At 39.0% G+C, this 13999-nt stretch overlaps 1 protein-coding gene across 1 annotated transcript in view; it reads right to left on the reverse strand.

Moving 5' to 3' along the window:
* Positions 1-10834: 10834 nt before the first annotated feature.
* Positions 10835-13999, reverse strand: part of CEP89 (centrosomal protein 89kDa) — a gene marked incomplete at its 5' end in the record, with an annotated part of 34223 nt that continues 31058 nt past the window's right edge. The window contains one exon of the mRNA XM_008943336.1: positions 10835-11075. Within this exon, the coding sequence (XP_008941584.1) occupies positions 10835-11075 (241 nt within the window). The remainder of the gene's footprint in view (positions 11076-13999) is intronic.

A 13999-nucleotide genomic window follows, 5' to 3' on the forward strand; every position in this document is an offset into this window, starting at 1 on the left:
TTGTCCCAACGGGGGGTTTTTTTTTCTTTTTTTTCCCCCCCCCCCACTTTTTAACCTCTGGTTTAAGAATGCAGCTGTTTTGGGGTTTGTTTTCTTTTTTTTCCCCTGCATATAAAGGGAATGAACAGTCTTAAAATTGTAGTATTAGTACGAGCATATGAAAAGCCAGATAATAACTTATTCCTTTTTTTCTGCATCTTTTACAAGGACTTTAAAATATTTTTCATGGTAATTTTGATGTAGGATTAAATTGATGATTTTATAGCCATCAATTGCAGATGCCTTTGGGATCATACATTATGTAAAATACTTCTATATTCTCTATAGCTGATAATTTTGAAATATTTATAATCGTATTCCTATCCTATGGGTTTTTTTCTGAAATGCTACAGATACTATTGAAATAGCTGATGTGGAAAAAAAAAAAGGCAGAGAATAATATTATGGTGCTAACTTCCAAATAGTGCACCTTTTACATCATCTGCTCCCTGGAATTTCTAGTCTAACAAAGAAAAGGGTAAAAAAAGTTATGTAATTATGGTGAAAAGATAATGGAGCATTTAATTGTTAATTACATATCAATTCTTGAATTGAATTCCTGGGAATTCTTTTAGATTGTGTAGGTAATCTTTGAACTTTTTTGGTGCAGATGTATGTTCTACACATCTCATGATGTTTTCAGATGTCTTGTCTTTCCACATCAGACCTATACTCTTCCTTCAGTCTTGCCTTTTTATCTGGAAATATGTTGTTTGAGGTTTTGCCTAAGCAACCAGTTTCTTTAGTCAGCCTGGAATGTATATTTGGAGAGCTCCCATCTGATCAGTAGGTGTCTTAAATCTCTGCCAGTGACTTGACCTTAACTAGCCTGTGTTTCCTGATTAAAAATGGAAAAGTATCTTCATTTATTATCTAGTTTTGTTTTAACAGTTAATCTTCTTGGGATGCCATAAACTTGTTAAAGGATTTGTAGTTTTACCAGCAATCCTTCTTTTCCTCAGCCACTTAAAGAAAAACTAAACATTGAGTTCAAGGATTCTACTGTTATTTTCTTCATGGACAAGAGAAATGGCATTTTACAGCCATGGGAAAAGAATCCTTCCCTCTCAAGTATATTGATGTAGATGAAGAGATCAAGGAGTTCAAATTCCAAGGGGCTGCAGAAGCAAACACTCTGTGGGCTGGTCCTGTATAAACAGTGTAGTTTGAACCTTTTTCAAATGCTATTTACCAATTAAATCGTAAAAAGTAATTTTCAACTCTAATTTGGGAAACAGCAAGGGCACAGTGTATAAATACAGCTTTTATTATCATTAGTCACTAATAGTAAAGGTTAATGTTTGTTAGGGCTGGTATTTATTGCTTGCTTTAATGCACACGTTCTGCTTTGACCAATACTTAAGCACACAGGAAGGACCATTCTAATTTGCAGATTTTAATTGTAGCTTAGCAGTATCTCAGGACTGCTACTTTCCATTCTGACCTTGCTACTTAACAGGTTACTTCATTTTCATCCAGGAACTGGTCTGTTGACTGACACTTGCTCTTCTTGGAATCCTACCATTAACAGGTGTGCTGTAACAAGTGGTCTCTATTGTCATACTTAAATGCATTTTCATTTTTTTCTGAGCCATGGTAGGGATGCTGCAAGTGGAATATAAGAAAACAGTCTTTTCTAATAGCTGTGTTGATGCTGGGTTATGTTACTGGATTGCAAGATCTTTGCATCTGGCAGGAGTCAGTAGGAAAGGTTCGATGACGTCCTTTTTAATGCCCATACTATGTATGGTTTTTAAATACCTGCATTTTTTGTTTTCCTTAGTTCTTGTTTATAGTGCAGTTGGTTTTGCCCCGGGACAAATAAGGCTGTTATAAAGATCTTCATGTTTGCTAAAAGCTTTGCACTAGACCTGCCTGAATAGTGCATTTGTTTCAGTAAGATACAGATTTTAATTGTTGTTTTTTTTTTTTAAGCACAGCTGTCCAGAGATTCTTCATGAGCTTGTAAATGCTGGGCATGTGCCTCTATCCTAAAGAACACAAAAAATCAAGCAACCTCTTCTTAAGGATATTCAAAAAGAATTTTGATGGCCTCTGGAGAAAATTTAGCTTGACTATATCAAATGAGGGTTCTTTTAGAGCATTCAGGAGCTGAAGTTTTTAAGTGTTTTGGAGCTTGATCAGAATTAGTGATTTCTGTAAAACACAGCCAGCTCCTCTTTCCATTTTGGAAGGAGTATTTCACTTTGATCTTTCTGAGTCCAAAATTCAGGTTGCATTCCACTGGTGTTTTGGAAAGAGGGATTGCAAGATAACAGTGTCTTTAGAAGGAGGTGTCCTCTAGCATGCCCATTTCTAGCTGAGGAAGAAAGCAGTGACAACTGGAGCCCTCTGAAAAGGTTGTGATGCTCTGTTACCTACTTTTGAAGTCTGAGTTCAATTTTAAATTTACAAAGACCTAATATCAGATATGTAAAACAATTTTGATGGACTACAGTATGGTGTCTATAGATACTTCAGGTCTGAATGCATATAGATATGTAGAAATTAAAATAATACATTAAAAAAAAAAAAATCATAGCTAAAAAAAGTCTGGATATCTCGTTGGCACATTTTTAGAGGTAAAGAAGCCTTCAAAGTGCACCTGCTCTTCTAGATTTCAGCTGATTTACATGGTAGAATTTTCACCCTATTTTTTACATTAGAATTAGAGTAGGATGTGTGTATAGAGCTCTCTTAAATGGAAGAGCTGTGCCTAGCCAGCCAAGAATTTGTAGTCTCAGAGGAAAAGCTCTTGCAATTCCTGATGCAGTATGCCAGTATAGTGGCATCAATTTTTCATGGTGAAAAGTGTCAGGAGACTCTCTTCTGAGTTGCTGAAGAGCAATGTTCCAGCTAGAAAGATAACAGCATCTTTCTGGCTTAAAAATAAGAGAAAAAAGGAATCAGCTGGGATTAAATGACTTGTAAATGAGCCAGGGAAAACTTTCTAATAGGCTAGAAATGAGAAAAACAACGAGCTTCAGTTGAGAGGACATTAGGGTGTGTTTATCCTAATGTGTCTGAGTGTCAGACTCTCCCTGGTATTTACACAGCTGAAGCAGAGAACGTGTCATCCTCTGCCCTGGCAACAAAGTGAGAAGCAGCAATGCATATTGTTAACAGTAGCTGGAAAACGCACTAGAACTACTGAAGTTTACTCCAGACTCTCCAGGGGGTTGTTTTGGTTTTGGAAAGGTGGTGGCAACGTTTCCTTTCTGAATTTATAATCACAATATTTAATCCAAATATTTTTCTAGGGAAAACTGTTAAGTTATTGTGGACAGAATATACTCTTGTAAATTCAGCAATGAAACTTTGATGTGCCACAAATTCTGAATCGTTAGTTTCCTGATAGGAATTGAGGAACATTCAATGTTTTTGTTGTTCTGTGAAGGAAAGCTAGAACTACTTGATTGGTTCCATCAAGACTGGAAGATCCTGTGGATGGAAGGGAGGGTGCAGGGTATCAGCAGCAGTATGCTCTCTGCCAGCAGTGGTTGAGGCAAAATTCTAAGTTGCTAATGCCAGGTGAGTAACAGAAAAAAGATAAATTGATATGGGTAGAGTTTTTGTGATTAGAATAAAACAGCCAAATAATTTCTTTAGTATAGTACCATTATTTAGTACATTATCTGTGAAACAAGGTAAACTAACAAGATTAAACAAATCTCATTAAGTTCTAGTTCTAAAGGTACAGTTTTCTTCAATACCTGTGTACTTAACAGTTTACTTGATTATGCAGATTTCCAGCACACTCACACTTGAGCATGTTTGGAACCTGATTCTAAATACACAGTGATGGTTTACTAGGAACAAGATGTTTAGTTCTTCCTTGCAGCACTTCAAAGATGCTAAAAGTTGTTACCTGTGTAAAAAGGAAGAGTATTCTGCTGCCTGTATCTTTGTAATGCCTAGCAGTAATAGCTGTGACACTGAACTATAAAGGAATGACCTGCAGTGAGTGTGAATTCATTGGTAATTCTGCCAAAATAAACTGGTTTTATTTCTTAAAGTAATAAGCTAGGTGGATAGGTAAGAAACAGGAGAAAATACACACATCAGTTTTGAAAGGGCTTTTATTGGTGACTGTCCTTATATTTTCACCACAAAATAAACATTGATCATTGATCAATCATTGATCACTTGCAGCATCAACACCTAAACAAAATACATTAAAAAAAAATAATCTCTAGTAGATTAGACAATAATGAACTAATTAAAAAATCTCAGGCAGAAAGAAGCAATGGGTCACTGTCAGCTGGGACAAAATGAGGAGGATGCTCTGACACTGGTGAAGGGCTAGAATGTATTGCCCAAAAGTTATGATTCCTTTGTTACCCCCTTTCAATGACATATTTGAACCAGCATCAGCCAGCAGTGGCCAAGTAAATCCTCCTATAAAGGATATTATTGTTACTATGATTATTTATTATTATTAAAGGATTATTTTCAGTGATACTAGATTTTCTGTAGTGTGCTGAAAACTACACTGACCATGGGAGACAAATGCAGAAATCGGGAAAAAAATGCACCATTGTCATAAGATACTAGTCATGAAAAGTTCTTGTGCTTCCTTAGTTACTGTACAGAAGACATCCTGAAAGCTTTGAAAGAATTTGGGCTTGTGAACGTTGGGCAGGATTTGCAGTATGTGCTTTTGTTACATGCAAAATGATTTCTATGCAGGTCGTGCCAGCTGGTGAGAGGAAAGTAGAGCTCTGTTTGCCTGTTGGATTGCTGCAGGAGGTGCAGGCTTCAGAGCTTTGGGATATCTGTGTGATGCCCACCAAGTACACAGTAGTACTCTGGAGTAACAGGTTCTGCACAAATGCATGTGATTCAAGCTCTGCAGCCACTGTCAGCTTCAGGAGTGAGTTTCTTAAGGCTGTTGTTTTACAATTCAGGTTGTGCCTTTGGTATTTTTTTTTCCTGATGCCATTTGCTTCCATGAACTTCATCCCATCACGTAGTGTGACTTAGCTCAAAGGTTACTTGAAGTAATTTATTTCCATCCTTATTGTTAACAGAAAAGTGAAGAATGATTACAAGTTTTGTTTCTTCTGTAGCTTTCACAGGCTAGTTAGAGAAGAAATGTGTAACTTTGTGTTTCCCAGAAGGTCCCTCCAAAGATGAACCTACAGTAAATGTTGCCAGGTTGTTAGCTGCCTGGGGGTTTAGCAATGTTGTGTTTTGGTATGTAGTAGCAAGGAGTGGAAACCATTAAATTGGTCAGTGGCTAGTATTGTATAGTATTAAGGCTAGGGAATTATTTTTTTTTAAATTATAGCAGAGGAGGATTTACCTGTAGTAAAATGCACCATATTGTTTACCTCTTTTTGCATTGTTTGCTTTTGTTTTTTAACTGAAGCAAGATGATTGGAGTTTTCAGCTGCATTGGTGCAGGTTAGATGAGCAGCCTTTTGGAGGGGCTAGCAGAAGGATCTTACCACCTCTCAGTTGGCCCCTGATAAATGTAAATGCAAAAGCAGCAGCCAGTAGGTGCCAGGTACAGTGTTACGGGGTGAGCACTCCCTGAAGTAAAAGCACAGAAAACCTCTTGGAACCAAGAAAAAAAAATCAAAAATTTGCAAAGGTGGTAAGATTATAGGAGATCAGCTACTATCTTGATACTGTAACTCTTGCCAGTTGTGCACACTTTTTCATGCTCTCATTTCTATAGCAGTACTCAGTCTGGATGCTGTTTGTGTCTCCCAAGCGTGTCCTGCTGTAAGGAGGAGCTCGGTGTACTAGAAGCTGATGGCTTTGGTGTTAAAGACCATTGAATGAGTTAGGACCACTGTCACAATCTCTGTTCATGAGGACCACTGACTTCATGGGAGCAAGTTCTCTGGAAACTAAAGCTTTATATAGGTTTGAAAGAGCTGAATTCCTGCCTCTTGTGAAAATGCTCGTGGGTACTGTTCGTGTCTCTTAAAGCAGGTGACGTTAGCACCCAAGTAAGAGCTGAGTTCTGTTTCTGCACTATACAACTATGTCAAGGCCATCAAATGTAGTTTTCTCCTGATTTGGTATCTTATCACCCAAGCAGTTCAACATCATAAAAATATTTCTTTCCCTTTGGTAAGCACATGCAGGTTTATTCTGAATGTGCAGGAGTTCCTTCAGTTGCTTTTAGTCAGCTGTTGTATCAGGGGAGAAAAATATTTGCCATGATGATGGAAAAAGCTGCATCTGGCTCCTAGCAAATGTAGTGCTGTGAAATAAAATTGTCTTTGCTGAAGTGTTCTCTTACAGTTGAGGTTTTAAAGTTGACCTTTAGAAATACCTAATGTGATCTGTAGGTTTTTACTTGCTAATGCAGAATTGTTTATACTGGCTAATTATGAGGAAGCTCTAATTCTTGTCTGTGCCAAATTGTTCTTCTTGGAACTATTTCTTTACCCTTGTGGAGGCATCCCTAGTACATTGCTAAAATGCAGGGTGCAAAATTCATTTTCAACTCCTTTTTGTAGTGCTGACCTTTTGACTGCATTGTTTTAGATTATATGGACTAAAAAGATTTTTTTCATATCAAAACCTGAGAAATAAGTGTTTGTGCTTCTGCTTGGAATTGCAAGATGACTAAATCCAAATGACCAGTGGGGAGAACCAGTAAGTACTAAATAGGGTTCAGAATACTTGCAGGTATGTGCAACGTGCTTACCACAGTGAAGATGGAAAAGTGCAGATAGACCCATCTTTGTAGTCAAAGCAACGCCCTTCTTTTCACCTTTGATCTTCAGACCATAATTAATTGTCAATTAAACTTAGATTGCACTACCTAACACCATTCCTTTACAGGAGTCTGACACTGTTTTAAAGGGAGGAACACATACCAGCCGCTGTTTTGGTTGGGTCAGTTCCATCCTCACTTGTCTGGTTTGCCTCTCACACCCTGCAGCACCTCTGTCCTGGCCTGTGTGCTGAAGCAGGGCAGGAGGAGTGGGGCTCAGAAGTCACTGAGCACCAGGCAGCTGTGGTTGAACTGGGGCTTTAATGTAGCTACAAAAGGAGAAGTTTGGGAAGGTGAACGGATCTGACAGCTGAAGTGAAATGGTGTAACAGTCTTGCCTAGTCACTGCTCATGGAGTCCTTGGTGGCCCTACCTGAGCACTGCTGATCACTCTGTTCTCTAACTATTATTTCATGCTGTGATGAGGTGCATCTATTTCTTTAGGCTTGTTTGCCTTTATTTCATGTGTCCCTTCTTCCTGCTCCTTTGATAAAGTAAATGAGTTTCAGTAACACTTTGTGTCAGTCTGTTACTTGACTGGAACATAATTTAAAGTGTGTTTATGGACTGGACTTCTCAGCACTGGCATCTAATTCACTGATTGTGTTGTTAAGATGTTGAAATATTGTTTTATTGGTAGTATATCTTTATGGAATTAATTTGTAATGAGAAACTAGTATCAGAGGAGAATGTTAATTTCAATAGGATGGATCTGGTACTTGCATGTATATGCTATTAAAAAAATAATTTGTAATGAGAAACTAGTATCAGAGGAGAATGTTCTCTTCATTTCAATAGGGTGGATCTGGTACTTGCATGTATATGCTATTAAAAAAAAGCCTCAAATTTTCCCCATTCTAACCTAATTCTAAACTAACCTATTCAAAACTTTTTTTCTTCTGATTTCAGATGCAACCAAAGTATTCTGTAATTTGTTTTAGTGGCTTAACTTGAATCAGGGTTCATTCTGCTGGATAAATGCCTGTGTTCTATGGCAACATACAGAAAAATGTATATTCCAAGTATTTTCAGTCTGTGAAATAAAAGGTCTCTTTATTGTAACTCTTTAAGTTCAGCCCTTCTTAAGCATAGAAGGGATGCTGATCATCCTTTAAGATCTTAGTTATTTCTTCTAGTTAGCTTTTGTCACATTGGGACTTTTGTTTAATTATTTTAAGTAGTGCTATTACCTTCTAGGCAATCTTAACTCTTGAAATTACCAATTCTGTTAGTAATTTCAGTGGGATTTTTCTGTTTTGTGGTTTGTTTGTTTTTTCACTTGATGTTCAAATGTTGTGTCTTAAATTTAAAAGAAAACACATATTTTTCAGAAGGATACTTACATGTGCAATGCCTCTTATCTTTTTTTCCTAATCCTACAATTGGTGGTCTGCAATAAACACTTCATGTAGTTTTTGTACATAGAAACATACTAAAACCAAGTGGTTTAATGCATGATGATAAACATACAGAGCCTAAGATGTATCTTTCATCTGAAAGAGACTTGAGCAAAACCCAATTCTTTTAGTTGTTCATAGAGTAAAAAGAGAAAATTACTTCCTTTGCTGTCAGAGGGAAGTGGAGAGAAGCACCTGTCTAATCATTAATTCTATTTGTACATTGCTTGACACTCTTGCAAATGTTTGCTTTTGTTCATCTGAAACAATTCCAGGATTTTACCATCCAAGTAAATGACACATACGTATGTATTTTAAATATAATCTTTTAATGGCATTTTTTGGCAAGTTGAAAAAGTTCTTTTGTGGCTGGGGACCACTGTTTTTATCCATGAGACACCATGTATTCTTTGTTTTCTTGCAAATCCTGTGGAGACAGAGTATGGGTAAACTCCCAGGGGGCTGATTAAATGTTAGCTCATTTAAAGTTTAACACAATGTTTTAATGACATGCAAATGAAAAGCAAGTGTTGCACTTCTGAGCGTCGTAAAGTGTCATTGTGCATGGGATGTCCTTTGAACCATGTGTTAAAAGCTGCTCTGAAATGGAGGTGTGAAAACGGGAAGCAGAAGCAGCAGAAGTGTAATTCTGAGATGTTCCCAGTTTATGTAAGTGGAAGAACAATTAAGTCAATATTGAGTTTTAAAATCTGAATTCTATCCCTAAGGAATTTCCCATATAAGAAGTTTTTTTCATTTATACATGCAGTTCCAAGGTTGCACTTGCATCCTCAGAGATGCTGACCTGGAAAATAGGACACTGACGTAGGGAAACAGACTCTGGAACTGGGCAGTTCCACAGTGGGTGTGTTGATTGTGCAGATGCACAGGGATGGCTGCACCACAGGCAAGTCCTCCCACGTTATACAGTGGCACAATGCATATTCATGGCATGCCTGTACATATTCATTACCTGACCCTGCCTACTCCCATTCATATGTTAATTAGCTCATCAGTCCTTCGCTTGCGCAGCTCTTCCCAGAAATGATCGGCAGGGGTCTTCCAGATGTGGGCAGTGGTCTCTGGGAGGAAGAGTATAGTCTTCCTCACACTGTGCTCTTCACCCTTTCCCTGGAATGCCATGATTTCTCAATCCCATAGTGTTTATCAGTCTGAGCTGATTCATGTCCTTGTTTACCATCCGGCAAGGGGATTTATTGATGTTTTTGTGATGGGTGCCATCCTGTTTTCTAATTCTTGTTCCTTATGGTTGTCCTCTAGATGAGGTGGGAAAGCCCTTTTCATGGTTGAGTGTTCTTCTCAGGGTTGCTTTTACTTAGATAAGGTCAGAATGTCCCTTCTGTCTGTAAAAAAATCCTTGCTAGGAAGAGAAAGCAAACTTTTCCATCTGTTAGCTGCTCCTTTTCCTCTTAAGCTATATGATACTATTCTATACTTTAAAATTCTTAATATGTAAAATTAATCATTATTTTATCTATTACTATTCTTCCCCTATATCAAGAGTTCATTTTCAAAGCCTGCCTTCAAAAACGTGAAGAACACTGTGGGTGTAGCCACGTTTGCTTGTGTGCTTTGGGGATGTTTGGACGTGGAGCTCGTACGGAAACGCAGGGACTGTGCATGGCTTGGCTGAATGGTTATTTCAGACTTTCCATGTCAAATTTGTTTTTTCAGATGCAAAGGAAGACAGGAGACAGGGCTGGTTTAGCAACAGGCCACCCTCCCCACCCCCAAAAACCCAGCAACCTGCCCCACGTGTCCCCAGCAACTTAAAGTCTGTGTGTAAAAATCAATGTTTCAGCTGTTACTGTGAGTCACTGAGTCCTAAAATAACCAAGCTCCAGGAATTGGAAGATAGATACACCTCTTGTTCAGTCCCTACAAGGAACCATAAGATATTAGTGCTAGTTTTGGTAGTCAGTGTTAATGTGGCATGTTGAAGATTTATCCTGATAAGCTTGGTGAGATTGTTTCACTTCATCCCACCGAAGTAGCTAAAGTGCATATTCAAATCCCACTGACTGTAGAACTCTCATACACTTGACTTGGCTACCTCTGGGGTTTTGTCTTTCATCAAGGTGGCACCTGAGCACACAGAGATTTTTGCAAGTGCTTTGAGAGTCTGTAGAATCTCAAACTTTCCACTATATTGTGGCGACTGGCTTTAAACAGCACATACACACCAGGCTGAAAACAGGGGTGTGGTAGGAGGTGCTCTCCCCACCCAGGCCTGAACAACCCTGCTCTGCTGAGTCATGGCCTTGCCCTGAAGGAAAACGCCTCAGGAAGGCAGAAAACTTTCTAGACATGAACAGTATCTATTCTTTTTGGTGTTTAACTTGATTTTTTACTTTTTGTTCACTTTGATCAAAGCAAATGAGATTTTTTTTTCATTATTTCTAGTATTATACAGATACAATAGTTCCAGGGGTTTTGTATTGCTGTTTTTTTTTGTATTGTAGTTTTCTGATGCCATTTAGGTTTTGTTATGGAAAAGAATCAAAAGCCAAAAGCTTACATCTGGTTACATACAGTAACTTTGACAGAGGTAACTCTTCAGCTGCATCCTGTGTTGTTGAGAAGGTGAAGCTGAGGCAGGGAGTTCTCTTTCTTGGATGAGATGCACAGCACATCTTTATTCTTACCACTGACGTTCTTCTTGAACATCATTTCTAGTTGGGGATAAAGGTTTCACATCACAGTAGCTAAAATCACGCCTGTCAGCTAGGTCCTGCTGAGAGATTTCATCCAAGCAGAGCTCCTGAGCTGTGACAGAACTCCACGTGGTGTTCTTCCTCAGGGATTTATATAACAGTTCTCTCATCCTCCTGTTTTCTTTGGATGTGGATTCCCAAACGACTTCAAGTTCCCCTTCTACTTTCCTACAAAACAAAATCCAGGAGAAATCCTGATTTCAAAGAACACTTTTCAGCTGTACATCATTACAGGATGTGGATAACCCAATTATAAACTGCGTGTATTCAGAGGCTTGAAACTGCCTGAACAAAATTCAGTCCTATTTTCTGTTTTAAAAAGCTCCCTAAATGTCATGGTAGAGAGGATATGACCAGAGCAAGAAGATCTAGGCCCATGTAGTAGTAAATGGATGACGTGCCCAGCCAAGTGTGGTGCCCCTGGGGTGCAGAGGGGGTGGCTGCCATGCTGCTCCTGCTGCTCCTGCAAGAGGCAACCTCTGTCTGTCCGAGGAGTTCTCCATCAGTGTCTGAGCAAACTGTTGTGGAGGGCAAACAGAAGTGGTGTAGCGTTCTGGTTTGGGGTGGGGAGAGGCACAGATAGTGAAGGATGGCCCTTAAGGCATTAGAACCTTATGGGCTGATTTCTCTGGCTGCCCAAGCATAAATGAATGAATGATTTAATGTGTTCCTCATGAAGAGGTTGTCTTTCAAACACGGCAGCTAACGTGATTTAATATTCCAGCCACAGACCTTTTAGTAAGTTGTAGCTGGTCAAGATTAAGCTCTTGAGATTCCTCTGACTCACTTCTAGTATATGTCAAAATACAAAATAATAAAGCAATCAGGATCGTTTGAAGTGGAAAGCAAAGTCACTGCAGGGAAAGTGAACATTAAAATCTTAATGCTATAGGCTTATCTAGTGCAGTCACTTCAAACCACTACTTGAAGTTCTTGATACAGCTGGCCATTTATGTAAATTCTCCTGAATAAAGGCTCCAATACTGAGAAATAAATGCAAACCATCAGTATGTTGAGATTAGCTGCTGTTCATCTGTGTTTCTGGCATTTCTTGTGCTGGTGGAGGAGATCATTAACCATTAAGAATGGAATTAGAGCAAAGGAAGGCAGGTGGAACCATTACAGTGGCTAAGAGCAGCCCAAGACTGCACAACAACATGAGAAGTCAGATTTAAGGAGTTGGACCTTTCCATTTCTGCCAAATCTTTAAAAAGCTACTGAGAAGTAATCATCTCTCACTTTTGGAATACCAAAGTTGAGTTCAAATGATACAAAGTGTTGTTTGACACCTCTGGAGAATATTCTGACAAAGTGAACTTCTCCTTGAGACAATGGTAGGAGTGTCTAATGCTGCCAGTTACTCACTTTATGCTTCAAAATGCTTTACAAAGGCCATTACTGTTACCTGCAGCTTAAATTTTGGGGGATGTGGGACCCAGTAAAATCACGTGATGGAACTCCCCCAAGAAGCTGTCCCGAGTTTCAGCCACTGGTTGATTCTGGCCCTTTGTACTGTGATCTTGGAACATTTTCAGCCTCTTAGTTTAGTTTTAAATGAACTTTTATATTTTGATAGGGACAAGCTCCTGGTCTTTCTTTGCTCCTTCTCCCCACCTGGAGTCTGCCTGCAGTGTGCCCTGCACAGCATTCTTATGTTCTACTAGTAATACACAAGACTTTAATCTGTTTTACCCTTATTGTAGCACAAAATATTACCCAGGCTTCATTTTATCTGCTGATTTCTAAAACCAAGACTTTTTAAAAATTGCTTTTTTGTTAATGCTTCATGAGTTTGAGGGAGAGAAAATCTGAATATGAAACTAAAGATCACCCAGTTGTGAACTAGTTTAATGCTGTCAGCATGTCAACAGATGGGATGCTCCTTTTCAGTCCATACATTCAGCTCAATGGCAACTGCATTGGTTTTTAGAAAAAAAATTAGTTCAAAAAGTACCCACATGGTTAAAATTACTTCAGTAGCAAGGGAAACAGATGCTTTTAGAGCTAGCAATGCATCTGAAATCTTGGAGGATTAATTTTTAAACAGAACTGAGTGATGCAGGATCTGAAAGTGCTCGCTCCCTTTGGGTAAGGCTCTTCAGCCTGGCACAACTGCTGCTTTTATAGAGCAGCCCTTTCTCAGGTGAGCACCTGTGAATGATTCAGCTGTAGTCAGACAAGGGATTTTTGTCTCTGCGTTCTTTTGTTTTAAGATTCTGATGTGATCAAAATGTAGAAACACGCCCAGCAGAATGGTTTGGGGGTGGGGGGTGTGTGTGTTTATTTTTGCTAGTCACAAGGTCCCTGCTGTCTTAGGAACTTGGGTTAGGTGGCAGCTTGGCTACCATAGCTTCTGGCAGTCTGTACTTCTTGTCTCCTTGCTCCTACTTCACTGGGCAATGCCCCTCACTACTTTTCTCATATATTTTTCTGGATCCCACCAGAAATTCTCTCAAGCTCTGCAGAGCATTGCTATACCTGATGGTGACTCCTGCTGTTCCCCTGTGCCCACAGCAGCTGGTTCCTCTCCTCCAACGTCACTTTGTGTTTAAAGCTACACACATACTCAGCAGTATGTCCTGTTCCCACGTGTCTCTAGGCACAAAGCATTACGTTTTGCTCACAAATTTCATTTCTTTTTCTTTAAATGAGTAATAATTAAAACTCAGCTTAACCCCCAACCTAGCCAAAAATGAAAGGTTTTGTATCTTGTTGGGAGTGAGCACTGATGCTGCACTGAAGTTTGAGGATGGAGAAGTTAACAGAAGCAGATCCTGACAGCAGGTTCTTCCTTACAAAAGACAGATCTTTCTGCCCTCACTGAAGTCATCCAGCCTTTATCTCCGAGAATCTTATTTTGGCTGCTGGCTCAAGAATTAATTTTCATCTATTTTGTAATGGTTTATTTAAATGATAATCCTCATACCAAAAATCAGTGTTTACTGTGGTTCTAATTTTGTATGTAAGCTTAGAGGCAAGGCAGCTCCTCTCCCTTCCCTGTGCATGGCTGCAAAGTGTTTCTACTATCGACCTTCTTTTAAGGACAGCCTAAAGCAGTTTCATTACTGAGGCTTTCAAAGCCACATTCACCA

The sequence above is a fragment of the Merops nubicus genome, unplaced genomic scaffold (assembly GCF_000691845.1).
Source record: "Merops nubicus isolate BGI_N331 unplaced genomic scaffold, ASM69184v1 scaffold3537, whole genome shotgun sequence".
Taxonomy (NCBI): Eukaryota; Metazoa; Chordata; class Aves; order Coraciiformes; family Meropidae; genus Merops; species Merops nubicus.